Raw genomic sequence first — 21,642 nt, 5'->3', positions numbered from 1 at the left:
GCGACTCGATCGACTCGAAAAGCGACAAACTCTTTCCAAAATCCAACACTTTATAGACTTCCGGATCCAATTGACGGCAGATGAGGGTTTTCTCGTAATTCCTTTGAAGTTCAGCGAGCCACTCGAATTCATAATTGAAGCGGCCGCTGCATTGCGGGAGTGCGCGCATCGTGATGGGCATTGCATGCATGGACATACGAATAAGAGTGACAAGGCGCCGGATTGAGGGAATCTATTTGGGCCATTTGTGCTTCTGCTCCCAAGTTAGTGGAATTTTTTGTAAGAAAACGCTGGACTTCTCCGGAAGGTGGCATGGAGTTATTGACAAGTCTAAATGGACTTTTTTATAAATAGTTCTCATTTCTCCCGTGGATGTCTTGGATTTCTCTGCAAGTGAAGAATTTGTCTTGCGATCAAGGGTTGAGTGGACTTGTCAGGAGGGTATTGTTAATTTTTTTCATTCGAGCCTAAGAGACTTTTTCGAGATTGAGATGTATTAGGGTCTTCGCTGGATGTCAGCTTTGACCTCTTTCCAACGAAATTATTTTCATCTCTGCAGAATACGTGGAGTTTATTACGAAAAAAAGATAGAAACTTATATTATGCGAACTTTTTCATCTGTGAGAGACAACATTTGCGGGAGGGCTGGGGATTTATTTTCGGCAGATTGTCACCACAATCTTCCCATGCTTCCTTATGCTTCCTTATGCTCCCATTTTTTAGATTAATATAATTAAGAATTATCTTTGGAAGATGAGGTTGGTCCTGGAAAACTAAACATCTCTTTTCATTAATCTCGAGTATAGTAATTTCTATATTGTGAGGCTTCATTTTACATAATCTTAAAATGCAAGTCCCATCACTTATAGCTATGTAAATCCCATCCCTAATAGCAAGGCAAGTCCCATCACTTATAGCTATACGCCCTCATTCAGTTCACAAAGCCAGGAGATCGCAATGAGTGACTTTCATGCAGTCATCTGCGCCCGATGCGTGTCAACTGCATTCGAAATGCACTTCGCGTCTCTTGCATTGCGTAGAGTCGGCCGGCTTTATGACTGCGCTGCGAAGAGCCTTTTATGCGAGACAATCCTGCACTCGACGCTGCAGCGCCCTTTGAAGCAAATGGTCTACCGGGAGTTTTGCTCCATCATCTCACGACCACGTCGCACGTTCTCAACAAATCGCTGCAGACACCCAAAGCGCCTTTTTAGATCCATGTCTTTGAAAGGTAAAAATCAAAACACTTGGGTACTCGAATAATCCTTGGATTGCTTTTCCTTTCTTCCGGGGATTGTGAGAGCTCGGGTTAGCTGGTGCGGCTGGAAGTTAAAAGTGATTGAGCGGCTTCGTTACATGGACGCTTTACTAGCTGCTATTAATCTGGGGGCAATAGTAGCGATCGAGCGAAGCTTTAAAGACAGTAAAACGTGATTTTATGACTTACGTTGCTGCAGCTTTGATTATTTGATAATATTTCCTGATGAAATTAAGCCTATTGTAGGATTATGCTTAATCCTATGTCAGTTACAACTATATACCCGAGACTAAGGATAATCCAACTACATGTATGTATGGCTGCATCATATAAAGAACTACAAAATCAAATAGCAAATTATATGGACCAGCTTGGCTTTTATTTGACAGGAAGTATTTCACCTTCTAAACGACTGCCCTACCGCCGGCAAAATTAAAGATCTGGGATATCTTTCGGAGTTGTTGATAAATGAAAGGTCGTAGAAATTGATATACAGGATTCATATATATAATTGATATAAATAGATCTATATAAAAATCAAAATTGAAAAGAAAATCTTCAAAGCAAGTGAATGAATAAACATGCATCTGGCAGCTGGCACCGAACTGAGTTCGGCAAATGAGATGGACAGACAAATGCAGAACTGAAGCGATAAGCGCACTGGACGCACTGGCAGAGCGGCCATGAATATGCAGCGCGTCTGGTTCTTTGAGCCTCGCCGGAGTGAGGCGTGTAGCGGGGATACAGCTCTGCCAAATACACAACTGTGGACTGAATTAAGGTCTCGCTATATTCACACAGACACAACTGGACTGAATTAAGGTCTCGCTATATTCAGATCATGTGTCCAATATTTGTGCTCTTGCAGGTTATTTATATGCAATTAAACGGCGAACGGTTCAAATCAAGGTGGTATTTCAATCATTTATGATTCGTATATTATGATAGATCGAGTTTGTTTTTAATTTTCTCGATCATTATCCTGTTATTGCGACCAAAGCATTTTCTTAATATCGCATCAGCAATGTATGGAAATATCTGATATTAAAATTGGTTTCTTCTCAACATTACGTCATGGAGCTTTCTTCCCGAGATCCAGTTACCCTGCGAATAACGTTGACAAAAACAAACAGCCTTCACACTGCGATGTTATCAAGATTTCATTTATTTATTTACTTTATTTGGTACAAGGAAAGTGCGCAGCTACAACACGGTCCGACTCCTACCAATATTCACAATTTTTTCAAATTAAAGCAACAAAAATTTAATTTTTTATGCAACTATAGTCTATTTTGTGCTATACTCTGCCCGAAGGTCCCCCCGACCAACCAACCAACTGCTCCATCGCCAACCAAACCACCGACACCATCGACGTGGTCTGCGGCATGGGCTTCGATGGCGGTCTACCGCAGCTCTTCCACATGGAGGTCTGTAGCTTTGAATGTGAATCAAACATGAGCTTCTATCAGTGAAAAGATGTCGAGTTAACCCGCCACATGAGGTTAGGGTTAACCTGCAGCCTATTTTAAGCTGCAACTTATCACGAACAACCTTCTAAACAACGCTAATTTTTATACTTCAGCTGTTTTTATATTGGTGAATTAGTTGCTTATTTCATTGAATTGGCATTCAAACTGGCCTATTAGCAACATGATAAGTATGTTATCACAACGTTTAGCTTATGTAGGTAACTTCAAAGGTTATGGCTAAGATTAATCTAATAAATTTTATAATTTTTTTATACCGTATCAATGATAAAACTTCTTGTACAGTTTTCCAGAATTATTTTCCCAATTTTATGCTTTTAAAGAGATTCAACTAAATGTTTCTAAATTTGCGTTACTTTCCTGGTCGCCGGAGCGATACTTCTATTTAATCCCTTATGACAAATCAATAAAAATACCGTACTCAATCTCAGTAATGACAGCCAAACAACAATCATATTTGGCCGTTCGAATGTACGGTCATTTATAGTTCCCGTGAACCATCATGCAAACAAACGGGTCCCAAACTCAACGTAATAACGAGATTTAACAATAACGTTATTCATTCATTATTAGATGCAGCATTAAACTGACGGCCGCCGAGGGCTTTTGCATTCAATTGAGTTAGTGGGGCAAAGTGTACCTGCATTTAGACAATTGCGACGCTTATCGACGATGGCTTGGTAATTGTTTGTATTCAATCAAGGCGAAATTTAATTTTGGTTTCAACAGTTAACAGCAGTTCGCTGTTGGCCGCGGTGAGTGCCGTTACCAAGGGGACGTTTTGCGCTCCCTGTTTAAATGTTAAAAATTTCAGGGATTTGAATAGCCAATCTAATTTTATTCAGGGAATAATGCACTAACTGGTTTATTTTATTTAATATTTATTGACATACTGGGAATTGTGTTTTTTTATCCTTCTTCATTTAATTTTGCTTCAAAGGACACGGATTTGTTTGCATTTTGCTATTTTTATTTTATTTAGCTTACCTAGTGGCAGTCACTAACCTTTTATTGAGGGTAACGTTAATTGACATAAGGATAACTCAAATTGAGATAGGGTAACTGTAATTGAGATAGGGTAACTTTGGATGAGATGATAGTAACTTTAATTGAGACGAGGGGGAACTTAATTGAAATCAAGGTAACATCAAATAAGTTGAGGGTAACTTTAATTGAGATGAAGGTTATTTTAGTTGGTAAGAGGAAACTTCCATCGTGTAAATTTGTCTATCAAGTATCCAGCTGTAGAATCCATGTTCATTTACGTTGACTTTGATTTCGATACAGAATGATTTCCATGACATACAATAATGTATATCTTCCCCGTTGTAATATTTTTTCAATATTCATGCAGTATACACATTAAAAACTTTCACCTTAACGAGTGAGAGATGCTAAATACGTTTGTGCCCTTGACTAGTTCGACCTATTAATCACATTGTGTATCATTTACGAGGTGCTTAATAGATATTAAAATTGCGAAGTTAAAACACATCTCAAGTTCCATACATTTGTTGAAAGGTCAAAAATAACATATTTTTCGGGTCCAAAATTTTAATCCTCAATATAATAATTTTGAACTAACTTTGTACAAAAATTTATCAGCAACTTCCAAAAGAAATGACGAATATGCGAAACTTTTTCGCTGCAAAAACTCCATGGTTGAGATTTTAGGCCTAGAGGAAGGGAGAACCTGCGCCCCGTAAATCAACGTTTGGCCCGAAGCTAATTTAGAGAAGCGCTCTGAAGAACAAACTGCAGCAAGAATTTGCATAACGATTGTTCAAAACAATCTTGTGGGCCCCAGCCCATCCCAAATACTCAACAACTTTGGGGAAATTCATCAGTGTTTTGACCGGAAAAATTGCAGTTTGGGGTAATTTTAGGCAGCCTGAGCTACTCCATAGCTCGGCCTTTAAAATTAATGCATCAGTGAAAATTCATAACAACGGCCGCTGGAGGCTCTCGTAACGACTTTCAGTCATTGAGTGAACAAACTTGCGCTCAACTATGAAAATTCAGGAATTTGTTTTTAGTTTTTTCAGTGCTCTCCAGTACCCGACTTTTTAAGTTCTACGCTTATATCTCACCTGAAAAGTATGAATAGAACGCACGATTAACGGACATGTCGTGCTCGTTGTATTTATTTTCAACTTACTTTGGCCTTTATACCGACGTATTCATTTATTTCCAAAATTTATTTTCCATACGTTGTTACTTACGTTTTTATTTTCCCTATTCATCTTTATAACACTAGCACTGGAATAATGACAGTTAGCACGGCATTATGAATTAAAGGTTTTAAGGACACATGTAATATAACTGAATTTGTTACATTACCACCAGTATATTTATATTAATCCATCTTTACCCTTGTACTTATACTCTGGCAAGATACCCCCAAAAAAATATTTATCCTACAATCAAATGTTCCAGTCTATATGCTCTCTTTACCTGCACTTCGCTTATGTCTAGTGCGTGACACGGATCTCCTCGAACAATTATATTTAATATTATATTTGCGTCCTCAACTGTACCAATTACCCGCCTTACCGTACACGACACGGATCTGCTCAAACAATTAAATTTATTATTTATATACGTCCTCAACTGTACCTCTTACCCATTGTATACATTATTCTACCTGTTCTAACTACTCCTGTAACTGTACCTCTTACCCGCCTAGATGTGCGCGACGCGGATCTGCTCAAACAAATAAATTTATTACTCTACCTTCTCCCTGCAACTGTACGTCTACTCCGTCTAGGTGTACGCGACGCGGATCTTCTCAAACAAATAAATTTATTATTCTACCTTCTCCCTGCAACTGTACCTCTACTCTGTCTAGGTGTACGAGAGCCAAAGCGGGCGGCTGTACAGGAACTTGTCTTCAAAGGTGCCCGTGTTCCGCATGACTGCAATGAAGCCAGGGCTGCCCTTCACCATGCACACCTACGCGGCCAACAGTAAAGGCCGCAGTGCCGTGGCGCAGCTCGAGACCTTTACGCTCAAGGTGGCTGAGAAGAGAACAGGTAACAGCATCAAAGGTTTCAACGCTGTCCATATTAGTGCGCGAGAACGAGGGAATTCTTAGACGCAGCATATTTGCACCAAATTACATTATTTCGGTAAGACGTTATTGCTCGCATTCCGTGGACCTTGCCTTTATCTTTACACGTTGGCGTTTGTGCATCAGAGTTCGGCAGACTAGAAATTATTGCAATGTGTAATTTGCATTTATTCATAGCAGTCATAAAAAGTCAGTCTAATTCATAACTGTCCGATTTTGGAATATAAGCAGAAACAGAAAAAGTTATATTTAAGAATAAAATCGTATAGGCAAGAAATTTCGAACATGTTTTCGACTAAGAACTAAGTTTTCTGTTCAAGTTCCTTAGCAATTTTAGAGTCTTAAATTAATATTACTTCCCAAAAAATTATTATTAAATAGCCTTCATGAAATTTTTTCCTGCACCACGTAAGACATTAAATTCTAAATTCAATATTCACAGGCAAAAAGTTCGCACCGATTTTTATCTTGGCTTACAAGTCTAAATTACAGTTAGGGAACGTCTCTTGCAGAACCTCATTAAGAACTGCCTCATTAATAGCATTTTTCCATAACTTACCAAGGAACATGGAAATTTTTAAAACAGCTCTTGTTTTCAGAGAATAATGCATGTGTGAATATCTGCTCCTTTTTTAATATATAGTCAAAGTAAATCGTTAAGACACGGAGCTTTTTTCTGAAGAAATATGAAAGGGATGTCTTAAATCTAAGAAATGAAAGGAGGGCTTACGTACAGCTTGGCCTCATGCTTTACGCTTTTTCAAAGCTGCCTCATTCCTCTGCAAACAGACGCCCAGTAATATACGGCCAGTAATTAGAATGTCAACTATAAAAGCTGTCAAGGAAATATTTTTTATCGTCAAACAGATGAAAAGTACTTTCTTTGATTTATATTAAAAAGACTAAAAATGTGTCTTAGTTATGCAAGAAATGACAGCTTTAATTTTGCTCATACACAGACACACTGTACGCTCATAACGGTATTCACACTGAGGGAAGGAAGGAGAATCTCAGGGATTCAGTCCACAAGTTTTATAATGCAGTTAAAAACATGTTCACGTTGTTTGTGATAAATAACTCTAATTACTTATTTGAAGTTCTGCAATGAGTCATTTGAAATACTTAAATCATTTGAAATACTCAATACTCACACTTAACGTCATATGAAATACTCGTTCTTAAATCATTCAAACCATCTTACCTTGATTTTATGAACGCGACCCTCGTTTGAGAATAAATAGCTCGAAAACTTAACACTCGCTCGAAATAAACTAATAATTAGTGATCAGAATCAGGTAATAAATAGTGATAAGTATTAATTAATCACTATTGAATAATGAATAGCATTAGCTAATAACTAGTAATAAGTATTATTTAAAAACTAGAGAATAGCATTGTTTAATAACATGGGATCCGCTTTTTTTTAATTTCCTGTGATTGATATTAGTTAATTAATAGTGTAGGTTAATAGTGAAGGTGTGAAACCTTGGCGCTGAATTTATCACAAGCCGCGCCATGTTTAGTCGCCGGCAAGTCGTACAAGTTTCGTCCTGCTCGCGCCGCGCAGAATTAGTTCAAAAAAGCAAAAGCTTCTTCAAAAGGAAACCTCGCTCTTTGGAATCCAAGGCAAGGTAATTTCCCTACTGAATAAAAGTATTCAGGTGACATTTATATAAGATATAGGCTGCTCGGAGAACTTTGAAGATTCGGGGACATTTGGGACTACGTGTTGAAGAGGAGCAGTTCGCTAGGCTGCGCAGTTCTACAGGAAAACGAGTAACTGCAATCTGAATTAAAATGATGAATTAAATATGCGCTGGAATATGAGCTTCGTAGAATAATTTAGTAAAATGTCTTTTACTGTCGAGTAGGGACGTAAATATTTCAACTCTTTGGTAGCCAAAATGAACATGGGTTTAATATTCGATTTTTAGTTTTATTCGCGAATTTACGAGTCATTTTACTCAAAAAATGCTCCAGTAATTCTCTATATATATTTTATACAAAATAATCAAATTTGTGAACAAAAGTCTTGAATTCGTAACACCGTAGGCAAAAATTAACGACATCTTCTAGTCACTAAAAGTTAAAACAAAATTCAAAACATGAAAATAAATTATGTGACGATTCATGAGCCTTTTTAATAAGCGTGTCGTTGTTAGGATAACAACATCTATTTTCCATGTGAGCTGCTGCGAAAACAATAATAAACAAATAATCTAACAATAACATAGCATTTTGATTTTAAAATACTAGCATGCTTGAAATTTCCTACTGAATATAAATATTCAAAAATGGCACTTCTTTGAAATTTTGGAATCCTGTTTTCCCTAATTCCAGTATTTTCATAATCCTAATCCAGTTAATGACAATGGTAAAGCTTTTGTTCTTCACTTAAATAACGACCCAGTCAAACGCTAATTTTGCACCACATTTTGCACCACAAAAAAACTCAAACCCACACGCAATGTTAATTTTAAAAATATTCAAAAGATAATTAAATAAAATCCGTGTTTAATTTCCAAACAACTCGACTCACATTTCATTCTATATTATAGATAAAGCATACATATTCCCGTATTCAATTCAATACTTACATTTCTTCAGTGAGTTGAATCGTTCCTGGTGTTCGCAGGGCCTCCTTCGTTCATCGAGATGACGCCAGTATTGGGCATCCTCGTGGGCATCCTCCTAGCCATCATCCTGACGGTGATCATCATCATGTTGGTCCTGAAGGTCCGGCGCCCGGGAGATCCCAACCGTGCCCTCAACATCGCCCTGCCCATGGAGCCCGAAAAAGACATCAACAACCGGCCGGTGAACCACCCGGCTCTGTTACCCGTTACAAGTAAAGACCACATCGATGGAATCAACCGAAACGGCGGTGGAAACGCTTCTGGTGGTGGAGGTGGAAGTGGTGCAGTGCCTGGAAGTGGTGGAAGTGAAGGAAGAGGAGGCAGCAGAAGTGGAAGCAGAGGAGCCGCGTGCAATGAAACTGGAATTGATGGATCCATGCCGCCGGCTGACATGGAAGGCTTGGATGACTTCAAAGATCCCGATGTGATTCCTCATAATTCTGGTGAGGAATTTAAGCGAGTACATATTAACTTCGTGTGTTGTTTAGAAAAATAATCTTAGTCTTCTCGATTAATTTATCCCCAAAAGGTATAATTAATTGAAAAATTACAAGGTTTTTTATACACGATTACTTTAATCAACGGCCCATCACGTCGTCTCAATTAATTTATCCCCAAAAGATAATTCTTTGAAAAATTACAAGGTTTTTTTAGACACAATGTCACATAAATCGACAGCCCATCACGTCGTCTCAATAAATTTATCCCCTAAAGGTAATTCATTGAAAAATTACAAGGTTTTTTATACACGATGTCACCTTAAATCGACGGCCCATCACGTCGTCTCAATTAATTTATCCCCTAAAGGTAATTCATTGAAAAATTACAAGGTTTTTTTATGCATCATGTCACATAAATCAACAGCCCATCAAGTCTGCTCAACTGTGCATGCAGGTTACGAAGCAAACTCGTCGTTTTGTGTCCGGGTTTGCACGCCTGCAGCTCATAGACTTCCGATACCTACACCGTAAAGGCGCGATCGTAAAGTATCGGCTAATCGTAAATAAAAAGAAACAACCAAGAACTCCAGCGCCTCCTGGAACTGTTCTCGATAAACCGAAGACAGAACACAACCTTTGAGCTTTGCTTAAAGATTCGCGACATCAAGGGACTGAAAAAAATTTAAACAGATTCGATTCAATACATCAATGAATATATAGACAATTCAAGCGACAAAATTTTCCTAATATCGGAAAATTTCATTATCCTTCATCATCTGCCTTCTAAATTCAATCTATTTCATCAGCACGAAAAAATAAATGTTCAAAAATTCAGCTCACTCCACAGACCTTCTGCCATACTCCAACTACTCGTCCCTGGACCGGGTCAGAGGGGGGGAGAAGTTCACCCCCAGCAGCGGGGGTAGCGAGGTCCCCCCCTCCTCGGTGCTGGATTCCTACCCTGGGGCGCGGAGTCTTCATAGGCAGGTGGGCGGCTGCCGGGTTTTTAATATTTATAATAAATTCTCGTATGTTCGTTGTAATATTTCGCAACAAATTCTTATATTTTTTTATATTTCACCATAAATTTTCGTATGTGCGTTCTAATATATCCCGATATATTCTTGTATGTCCGCCCTACCGGAAAACTTCTAGCAATATTTCAGGGTAAAATCTCACGTATCATCTCCGTTAGGCTTAACCAGAAAAATACTTCCGCAAAATATCTGGAAAATATATTCTGTTAGGCAAAAATTCATTTTAAATATCATATATAATATCTCACATCTCCTTCCAGATAGGCTCAAGGGAAATTTCAGTGTAACATGTCACAATCACATCCTCTTAGGACAGCGTCCAAATAATATTTTAATTTTCTTCTCCATGCATCCTTCACATAGCTATTTACTATAGTTATTGAGAATAATCATACTCACACTACCATACACAAGAGCTATACGCGTATTACTGTGAAGTATAATCATGCAGACACAACCATACGCAACAGCTATACGCGCGTAGCTATATGAAGAATAATCATGCACACACCTCCATACGCAAGAGTATTGTGCGAATTTTTTTTAATAGGCAGGTGGGCCTTGGGCGAATTGTTAATCACAAACCATAATAATAATCATGCACACACAGCCCTAATGAATAGCACGGGCTGAAGTATGACGGCCCTGGCAGTGAGTAGCCACTGAAACCGTCCACCGTAAGTCGGGGGCCGGCAGCTACAATTTACAACCTCTTCAAGAATCTTAGGCGAGGCAGCTGCCACTGCAACCGATTTATGGTGCACCTTATTAACTTTTCTCTTATGGGCATTTATTGGGGAAACTTTTCTACTGAAACTACGCATGGGACTTAAATTCCGATAGCGATATTTCACACTTTGAGCGGGGGGGTTCGTTGATGAATTACGACAGTGAATTTATGATGGGACATAAGTTTTAAATGGCTGTGAGCCTCAGTGTGAACTTAAAAAGACTTTAAAAAGTAAAACTTTTACCACTCCTCTTTATTCAAAAATGTACCTCTTTACTTTTTTTTTTATTCGTATCTTCCGTAGCATTTGACTCATATATTGAGGTCTCACCAGCCCTGCAACTTTCATTGAGCAAATAGTACAACATTCCATGTTACATACTTGGAAGAAATACCGCATGTTCCGAAAAGACAAGACGCAATTTTTCCATAGGCTCAACGTAATAAGAAAAAGTCAAGGATGTTGCCTTGCTCAGCATGACCGCCATCATAGAAAATGAGACGGTTAAAATTAGTGCAGTATTTCAGTCAAGCCTGCACAGACAGCTCGTAAAAATAGCCTCCGCTTTAACAAAGAGCCTCGCTCCAAATTGCACAAGAAAAATCCTCTCGAAACGAGCCGGAGTGCTTGGCTTTGGGATTTGCTGTGAACGTCGCAAGGCTTTGCAATTTGCAAAACCATTGTTTTAACAATTTATTTTAATTCGGATTAATCATTTCCCACAAATCTTTTCAAACGAATATGAATTCTTTGAGCATACTACAATTTATAAATGAATAGACGGCCAATTTGTCAGTTCGTAATCTATAGCGTCGCAGAAATTTTCGAGTAGTCTGCTTGAAAGATTTTGTCATCTAGGCACCGAAAATAAGAAGTGATATTTTCAGCAATTTTAACTAAAACCAATATATACCGTCTCAACATTTATTCGGAAACTGCATAAATCAACATTATTTCAAATATTATGGGTATTGTGCACTCTTTCATCTTCTTCTAATTTCAAGCAAATTAGGGGCACGTTCCTTAAGGGGTATCTACCATAATGTCCATGGCTTGTTAACGTATTTAAATGTTCCTTGTTTTATTGCACTTAGAATGGAGCGAGAAATAAACGGGGATAAAACAATACACATAGACAAATGTGTAAATAAATGCCCTCTAAAGGAACGTGGCGCTAGTAGACTTAAGAAAATACTTTCAAATGCTCTGTGTGATGTCATATTGTTTATGCAAATTGTGTAATTGTGTGCACTGCTACTGAATATCATTACTGCACCTGTAGAAGTTGTTTTTGGTTCAGCCGACGGCCATCAGGTTGTGTTAAAACTTCTATTTAGCCTGTAGGGACAAGGGAATACAATATATATTTTTTCTTACGCATTAGAAACAGGCCTTATTTTCTTCTAAATTTCATTTAAATATCACAAAAGGCTTTGTAGTTTACGTAACTGAGTCTCTTGACGGCAGTTATTTAGAATGTGATCAATTTACTCATTCAAATCAATTGACAATTCACTTATTATGCTGGCCTCGATGGCAAATAAGGCGTTCAATCGCAATTTCAAATGATTACTCAATTACATAGCTGACCTCATAGAAAATTTTGTATATCGAATTGTTATTAGGAACTTACAATGAACCAATGAACATAACATTCTGATGGCTAAATTTGCATCTGTACATAACTAAATGAAACATTAAATGTTGAAAACTCTTAACTTGGTAATTTTCTAGTGTTTACGACAAACACTAGTGTGTTAGTCTTGCCTTTAAAAGACTTGATCACAATAAACGTATGCAGCAAAGAGACATTTGATGTTCTTTTTCATTTGAACGGCTGACATACGATGCTCAGACTGAGGCGCGCTTTAACGCAGGTGAGAGCATTCATTTATCATTTTGCTATTTGTAGATCAGATATCTAGAAATTAAATCATTAAATTCATTAAACATCATTCATGTTGAGGAATATGTTCTCCCAAATCTTCATCGTATAATAACCAAGAAAGTAATTAATACCGTGTAGCTAGCAACTTTAATTACAACGAAAAAAAAATTTTCTTTACCTGTATTTCCACGAAGCTGATTCAATCCTTTTCTAGACATAGCGATGAAATTCATTTATTTCCTACCACTCTCGTTAACTTGGAAATAAGGATTATTAATGCTCAATGTTCTCAAGTATTTCCCATTAATTCATTACACGAGCTAAGTCAAGCATCCCGCAACAAACAAACATGAACTTCAGAATTGTTTGCAGTTTATTGGCATTTGTTCCCATAAATCCTAACCAAGTACACTGAAAAAGTTTTATTTGTACATTCATCGATGAATCGAGAGCTTTGTTATTAATATTTATGCTTTGAAATATTTTAGCGAGGCTCGTCGAGATTCATCACCGAAAAAGCGAAATGTAACACAAAAATTTTTCCGCCCACTTTTCCCGATTTTTGTTAGTATCAATAAATTTAGTCTTCATATCGAATAAAAAAGTGAAAAAGGTTTTCGTAGATTCATTTTACGTTTTTATTTATTGTGGCATTTCAGTTGATAAACTTTTAGTTTTCGATGGCCGATGTACGTTCTTTATTGCACACAATTTTGCTCTTTTGAATGTTGCATGTTGCCTGTCAACACATTAAACTATCATCAATACTAGACTGAATGTTGACAACACATAAAGCTATCAACATTATGCTCGTTTGAATGTTGCCAACACATGAAGCTATTAGTATTGCTCGTCTGTATGTCGCATGTTGCCAGTACAAGAAGCAATCATTAGCTTCTATTATTAATGCTTCTTTCACGTTCACATGCACTAATAATTTTCATTACTAATCGTTCATCTCATTAAACAATGAGCATTGGACGCACTTTAACTCGGGACTATAAATCTTAAGTTGGAGCAACTAGACTGCACTCAAATGGTTTCAGGTCTCACAATTCCTAGAAAATCTTTTATATGTTCCGTACCATTTCTCCGAATTTTTCTTTTACAATTCACATGTGTCATTGCATGGTCATTATTGGCCGTATATTAAAACTAGACTGAAAAGTTCTCGTCTGAACATTCAATGATGAAATCCGAGCCTCTCATTATGCACTCTGATTAAAAAGAATACCTGGCTCTGGACTAAAAATAAATTCGGATAATTAGATAAATAATATATTAATTATTGACATAAATCAGTGACACTAGAAACACGGACCGCATACTTTCATTTTCTATGCATTCTGAACTGCTAAGTATTTATGCCCCGGGCATATTGGTTCTAATTTTCAAAAATTTACTCTAATCAGCATTGCGATATTCATCGATCAGTGGAAGGTTAAAGGTACTTGCGATGTCACTCATCATTTTGGATGCTTTACGTCACTTTTTAATCCCTGACCAGATCTCTAATTCTTTAAACATTCGCACGGCAAGTTTTACCTGCGCAACTGCCATGTCTGACTATCCAAATCCTCTGAATTGAAAACTTTTATTGCATAGCAAATTTACAGACAATCCCTTACGCTGCAGTAACGGAGTATATCTTTATCTTAATCGAGGAATAAGTGTTCATGTCAATCCGCACTTAAATTAAGTGCGCTCGAACGCTATGCGTTGGACCCAATAACGTGCTACCTTAAATGTAGCTATTGAATCACGAAAGCTTTATGTTGTTCATGAGAAAACTAACAACTGATAATATATATGCGTTTATGCAAATATTATTATTTAATCTGGAAATAGTGTCATGAATAAAATTCAATTATTCGCATGAATGTGGTTTTTAGATAAGAGATGTGGATCCTACATTGACCCATTGAACATGTTCTGGCATGAACTGTTTACGTTAATGCTTCTTTTTGCCGAGTGTCTAACGCTTGTCATTTAATGACCCTTGGACAGCTAATGCAAATAATTGTACCGGAGCACAATTGAATAACATTTTGCAATATATACATAATTTTGCATCATATGCATGTTTCAGAACCCATTTGAATTTAATCCATAGGGCAGTTTTGAGAACAGGTTTGGCTAAGGTAAGCTCGGCTGAAAGCTTCCTCTCAACTTCCTTAAGGTTTGAAAGCTCTTTTGTGACTCCAATTCTCGTTTATCGTGAATAAGGTACAAGAATTTGAAGCACCTTGCTTACTTAGTAGGTACCTGTAAGCCTAGTAATATTCTTCTGAAAGGATATTTGGACTTTGGAAGACTTCCTCTGGCCACTTGAAGCCTCTTGCTCCATTTAACAGTTATGAAGAAAGTTGTCATATAGCGATTCTTTTGAAAACTACCTCAAATATATTTCATTTATTTAGTTTATATCTCTTTTCATGTGCTTTTGCATCAACTTTGTCCACCATGTATTGGTTATAATAGTAAAGAACACTATGTTGACGATGTGAAATTTTTAAAAAAACTGCTGAATTTCAGACGAGCTTCAGAACGATATGCTCGGCAGCGTGATTTTATATTCACGTACCAAAGCACGTAATCTTCCTTTGAAAAACTATGAGTTTTATTCACAGCCCAGTGACTATAAAAGCTTTCCCCACTCCCCACTATAAGCATCATTACACTCCCCACGTATCAAAACACTTCTTGCACGTCTTAATACGTCCAATACATCACCACACTCCCCAATCCTCACCACACTCCCCAACCCGCACCACACTCCCCAACCCTCGCCACACTCCCCAATCCTCACCACACTCCCCAACCCTCACCACACTCCCCAACCCGCACCACACTCCCCAACCCTCACCATACTCCCCAATCCTCACCACACTCCCCAACCCTCGCCACACTCCCCAATCCTCACCACACTCCCCAACCCTCACCACACTCCCTAACCCTCACCACACTCCCCAAGCTTCACCACACTCCCCAACCCTCACCACACTCCCCAACCCTCACCACACTCCCCAACCCTCACCACACTCCCCAGCCCTCACCACACTCCCCAACCCTCACCACACTCCCCAATCTCCCCATCCTCACCACACTCCCCAACCCTCCTCACACTCCCCAACCCTCCCCACACTCCCCAATCACCACACCCCTGCACCACGCCCCATTCCCCATGTAGTATGCGCAGCTGCAACATTAAAGCGGTGATGGGAAGTCATTACGGCGACATTGATCACTCGCTGCCTCGCACTTAACAAGAACTTCTCATAAAACACTTCCAAAGTCAAGAAAATTTTTCAGCCGCTTACATTGCCTTGGTTCAACCTTAATGAGCTTTATAAGTTACGGGAGTGATAATAATTTGTGTTCACCCAAGAACTTCGTTGATATAGTAAGGCTTTAGTAACCAATCACCCGGTCTAATTATAACGGACACAATCTTAACGTTAGAACAACTGCAGTATATTAGCGTGATAGAGCAGCCGATCTCGAGATAATTACAGGATCCCAGGAGTTATTATGGGCGCTATCGGCTGGCAGCGCACGCAGTCGCGCCGCGATCACATCGAACCCTTGACACCATATTCATTTGTGATGATATTCAACGTACAGGACGAGAAATTATGGTGCGATCGAAATTTCTATAATATTAAATATAATAAGATATTATTTAATAATGTATTAATAAAATCTATTTGTATAAATATATTAAATATTATTCTATAATATTTAATATTAAACATTTTCACGCTCGGCTGTTTATCTTTAAGACTTTAAATTACAAGAAGTTAAAGATTGCATTGAATATTAAATAGATCAATTTCGGGCTCTGAACTTTTCCATTTGAACGCATTAAAATTTTTGACATAAACTGGTCCATTATTTTAAAAACCATGATGTACCGAAAACAAATGTCGAGCTATGCTGCTTCTATTGTTTAAATTGTGCTCATAGTCATAAATAATAATCATATCCAATGAATATTTATTCAGGGTCCAGTAATTTTAGCTTGATTGTTTTCTTTCACCAAAATACTTAAGTATTTATCAGTCGGCAAAATTTTTATTACAGCTTCGTTTTTATTTGTAAATAACTCGATTACGTGAGTTCCAACTTAACTTGCTAACTGTACCAATCACTTATAGCAACTTAACAGTCCTTTTTTTCTGCCAATCACATATATGAGCGTACCAATCATTTATGTGAACTTGCCAATCATTTCTATAAACGTATCATACATTTGAGTCAACATATCCGTCATTTATATCTTATCACAAATTCACACAGGTGATAGGTCCTCTACATTAGAACAGTTTAGTTTATGAACATAAAACATATGGTCTTGAAGCATATAGGGATAATGATAATTTCATGATCATTTCATCAGGAAAAATTGTGGAAGTCAAACAGAATTAGATCTGTACAGCTAATTTTAGTTTCAATATTTTTCAATCTAATTAAATAAGATGACAATGAAAAATCTTCAAATTTTGATTGGGCAATTTAAAGATTTTCTTTTCCTGTTTTTGTGCAGCCATGTAACACGGAAACACTGCAGCCACCAGGCGCACTAGAGACCCAACTACCTTCATCTACTCAATCCTACCAGGACTGGCCGGGACCACAAGGTTTTGATCTACCAAGGAAAACCGGTGACTCACCCAACACCACATTCAAGATCAACCAGCAATCGACACCGGGCCAATACGATTCCTTACCGAAACCTGCTCCGCAACGACATGTTCCGCAATGGTCGACAATGTTTAGAGGATCTCTTGAGAAATTGACGCCGTCTCAGGAAACTCTGGAATCGGCTGAATTGAATCCAAGTGTTCACCATGCACAGTTTGCGGAAGCTGGAATTTCCGACAAAATGATGTTCATCAAACAGCAACAACTCCTCCTACAGGAGAAGCAGGAGCAACTCAAGCTTTTGAAGAAGCAGCGCCGAAGATCCCTTTTGGGCTCACCGAACCCCTTCGTCGGACCCTCACCGAACAACCCTTCTTACTTGAATGTTTCCCGCGATGTTGTAAGTCCAGATCACCAAATTGTGGGCTCTGTTCCCGAAAAACGGGATCTTCTGATAGGCCTTGACGTACTGCGATCAAACGGCGCTGAATATTCCGCAAGTTTTGGGGATGCAAAGCCTGGTTGCTTCGACCACCTCCTTTCAACGGACTTTAGGAGCTCTGAAAGTGACAACCTGATTGACAAGGACCGTGACCCTGAGCTGAATTACGTTCTGGACAGTTCCAAAGACCGCGGAGAAACTGCCAATAAAAATCTTTATGTTTACTCGGCACGCGAAGACCGAAAAAACATTTATTCTGCCATTCCTGAGAGTGATAGTGACCAGAGGACTTGCACGGTAATTCCCTTGTCAGTTCGTCAGAACGAGAGCGTCGTGTGAAAAACGAGTGGTGAGAATCAATGAACGGTAAATTGTGGCCCCGAAATGACAAAACGAAAAAAATATATTCCTTTTGAAAACATTTAACAGAAATAGATATTCTTTCAACCAGAGATCGTTTAAAATGTATCAGTTTATATTACATGTTTTTGTTTTATGGTTAAACACTGAAAAAAGTTACGTTACATCCTAATATTTGTTCAAAAGCGAATATCATATTCAAGAGCTTGTTAAGATCCCTCGAAACAGGCGATGTTTTTGCAGTCTTTGGCCGATCAATCTGCAATTCAGCGTGGTCGAGTTTGTGGACATCCTCCTATTCATTTTTTTATTCAGGTTTTAACGAGTTCAAGTTTTACAAAACGGAAAGATGATTTACTAATATATGATTAATATGAATAAATATCAACGATTATAGCCGTGAATTATTGTGTGTATTGTAAGTGTTGGATGCAATAAAAAATATTTTTCTTTTCATTATGTGCCTAAATCGCTCATTTATTGCGCATTTACAAAGACGATGGGAAAAATTTCTTCTAAGATCTTGCCATTGTTTGAATAGGTCACTAATTAAATATAAAATAATTGTTTACAAATACAAGTTCAGATGCGAAATTTGGCTTCTGGAGAATTTGTAGCTGAAACGACAGTAAAAATTTTCTATTGAAATCTTTCGAGAGTTTTTAATTTAAAAAAATAAATCTTTATCTTAATTCCGCTGTTACATATCCCGCCCCAAAAAACAGGTTCGTCGAAGACCCATACTGCATTTCTGAACTGTACAATCAAAACATATCTCTAATATCTTGCATCTATAAATTAATGTCTAGTTATCTTACTCCTCTGTACAGGAAATAGATTTTTTCATCGAATGATTATAATTATATATGTATTAAATGTATATATGGCCGTTAGTATTTTTTCTTTTAATGATAGAGTTATTGTACAGAGATATAAAAAATAATTATACAGAAATGAAGATCTTGGCTCGAGCCGTTGCTGCAATAGGTAGGCAAGATATTGGATTGTTCAAGATAATACTGATTGTTCTATCTCCTTGATGTCTTGTACATACTAACTTTGATTTTATAAACAACGACTTCTCCAAAATGTTAATAAAACATTTATTTTTAACTTCTTGAATTCCTATACCGGTGGAGATGAAGATAACAGAGATGCTGAATATCAACCATCCCGAGTTACGCTTCATAAAAATGGTCCAGTTGTTACAAAAAAAGCTTTATTATTGCTCGCATTGAGATTGTTTGCGGCAGAACAGCCATCGAGAGTGCCAACCGTCAGGAATTAGATTAATAAACGCAAAATATAAGATTTACATTCTCCCAACGGCAATAACTAACGTGAAAAATCTATATATATGTATGATTTGAAGTTCACATCAGTGGTTGATATAATGACTTTGTTCCATGAACTTGAGAGGATAACTTTTGAGTCAGAGATACTGCGAAGTCAAACTTAGCTACTTCTAAAAAGTTAGAAGTTTATCTTGAAGAAGAGACATCTCTGTCCCTAGGTTAGAAATTTCAATTTCGCGATAATTATTCATTGGATTTCCACATTTTTACAAGTAATTCAATTTTCAACGAAACGATATCAAAAACAATTAAGAATTTTCATTTAACTGAAAAGTTTGACCTATCAATTTTGTGGAAAGTTGCACCTGATGTCAGTAGTGAATTTTGTTAGTGAGCCGACACGATGAAAAATTTTACGTTTTCGTATTACTAATTAACGTTTTCTTTTCTGCAGTGTAGTTTACAAGTTAATTTTACGACTACGAAGAGATGCAATTTAATGACGTTGCCACAAATTGGTAGCGTTGCTGTAAATTGTACGGTGTAAACTATTGAATCATTCGTATGACTGCTTTATAGGTTTTTACTGTTTGGTTTTATCGGCCAAACTTTATTTCCAAGTAATTTAACTTTGGTTCGTGGCTGATGAAAAAGCGATTCCATTATTTCTAGTTAATAAATTTTGGTCTTTGTATATTCCTATTTTTAAATTACAATTTCTATTTAAAACAATTGATTTATTTCTCCTTGAGTGACAAAACTTTTTTATTATGTTAAAAGAATGTTTTAACATTCATAACAATATTATTTAGTAAATGATTGTACTATATTCATCTTTTCAATTCATCATTCCGCCAACAATTTAAAAGTTTAATTTGATAAATAATCAGTTAGAAATTATTACCACTTGCCGATCTATGAACAGCAGAATAATTGTAAAATATGGTGACTGTGAATTACTGATAGAAAACAGTTTTCTACTTCTCAGCAATTAAAAAATCATGGAAATAGTTATATTCGACTTCGTTGTTTATCAAACCAGTTGACCAGCCCCCATTTTTTGCCCTCCACAAAAATCGAGGAATCTGTAGTCTGCCATGCTTGTTCACCATATAACAATGGACAGGTCATTATATCGAATTATCCACCTTCCATTTTGCCACTTGCAACACTTCGAAGAGAATTTGTGGTGCGTTGAAATCTGGGCGCTTGTAACAAGTTTCAACTAACGGCACTCTAGCGACACCTATGTTGCCATTTGTGAGAGTTCACCGAAGCTATAGCTTGGTAAACCTTGATGGCCGTCGTTCACAGGGAAATCCTTCGGAAGTTCCGAGGAAGCCAGTTTGGTGTGGGTAATTAATATGAGGCTTTGATTGATTGGGTCTCTGTCAGAGACTGCCTTCAAGACCCTCGTCATGAAAGGCGCTCTGATATTCATGACCGATATTGAGACCACGGCAACTCCTCAGACCAGCTTTGTTAGGCCCGATTGTTGCTTCACTGAAGAACGATGCTCAAATTTGTCCGTATCGAGATTGAGTTTGCTAGAAGCCGTAGACTGTGATGCATCGTTGCAGATTTCTGCAATGTAGAGAAAGGCTGATGGCCATCCAATCACTTCCCTTAGACGCGCCGCAAGACTAATTTCCTCTTGAACGCCAATATAGAATTTAGATGGCTGCCATTGTCATCAATATCATATTGTTGGCATTGTCATTAATATCATATAGTGCTGCCATTGTCATTAATATCGTACGTATTGCTGGCATTGTAGTTAATATCATATTGCTGCCATTGTCATTAATATCATATTGTTGCCATTGTCATTAATATCATATTGTTGCCATTGTCATTAATATCATATTGTTGCCATTGTCATTAATATCATATTGCTGACATTGACATTAATATCATATTCTGTAAATTTTCCTACCAAGCGCGAGTATTATTCAAGTTTCTATATTAGTTCAGAGAAAAATCCAGTGCAATATGCATTTGAATTCAGTAGAGAATTGATAAATTGGTCATTTGCTTAACTTCTGGTTGAAATATTGTAGCACTAAATACGAGATAACTTTGAATATCAATTAAAATAATAATTAAAACTCAGCAGAGCAGTGATTGTAAACTTTACTCTCAACATCATGTCAGAAATTCTTCAACTTTCATCGATGTCGGAAGATTTCCTAGCCTCAAAACAGGATTATTATGTATGCCGGTTATGAACGGACGCTTGAGTGCAGGCCTCGAGTGATGCAGGTCACGCGTTGGAGTGGAGACGCAATCACGAGCTTGTCAGGTCATCAGGGTCGCTAATGTCGCGCCCTCCTAATAATTGAGTCAACTTGACA

General features: G+C 37.5%; 1 protein-coding gene across 1 annotated transcript in view; it reads left to right on the top strand.

The window, feature by feature from the left end:
- Positions 1-18,866, top strand: part of LOC108680740 — a 75,195-nt gene extending 56,329 nt beyond the window's left edge. Inside the window, exons 12-16 of the mRNA XM_047882983.1 lie at positions 2,573-2,685; positions 5,594-5,777; positions 8,451-8,894; positions 9,739-9,878; positions 17,094-18,866. Coding sequence (XP_047738939.1) covers positions 2,573-2,685; positions 5,594-5,777; positions 8,451-8,894; positions 9,739-9,878; positions 17,094-17,972 — 1,760 coding nt within the window. The 3' untranslated portion in view covers positions 17,973-18,866. The remainder of the gene's footprint in view (positions 1-2,572; positions 2,686-5,593; positions 5,778-8,450; positions 8,895-9,738; positions 9,879-17,093) is intronic.
- The last annotated feature ends 2,776 nt before the right edge of the window (positions 18,867-21,642 follow it).

Source organism: Hyalella azteca, unplaced genomic scaffold (genome assembly GCF_000764305.2).
Source record: "Hyalella azteca isolate HAZT.00-mixed unplaced genomic scaffold, Hazt_2.0.2 contig11733, whole genome shotgun sequence".
In the NCBI taxonomy this organism is placed as follows: Eukaryota; Metazoa; Arthropoda; class Malacostraca; order Amphipoda; family Hyalellidae; genus Hyalella; species Hyalella azteca.
This window is presented reverse-complemented; position numbering and strand designations above follow the sequence as displayed.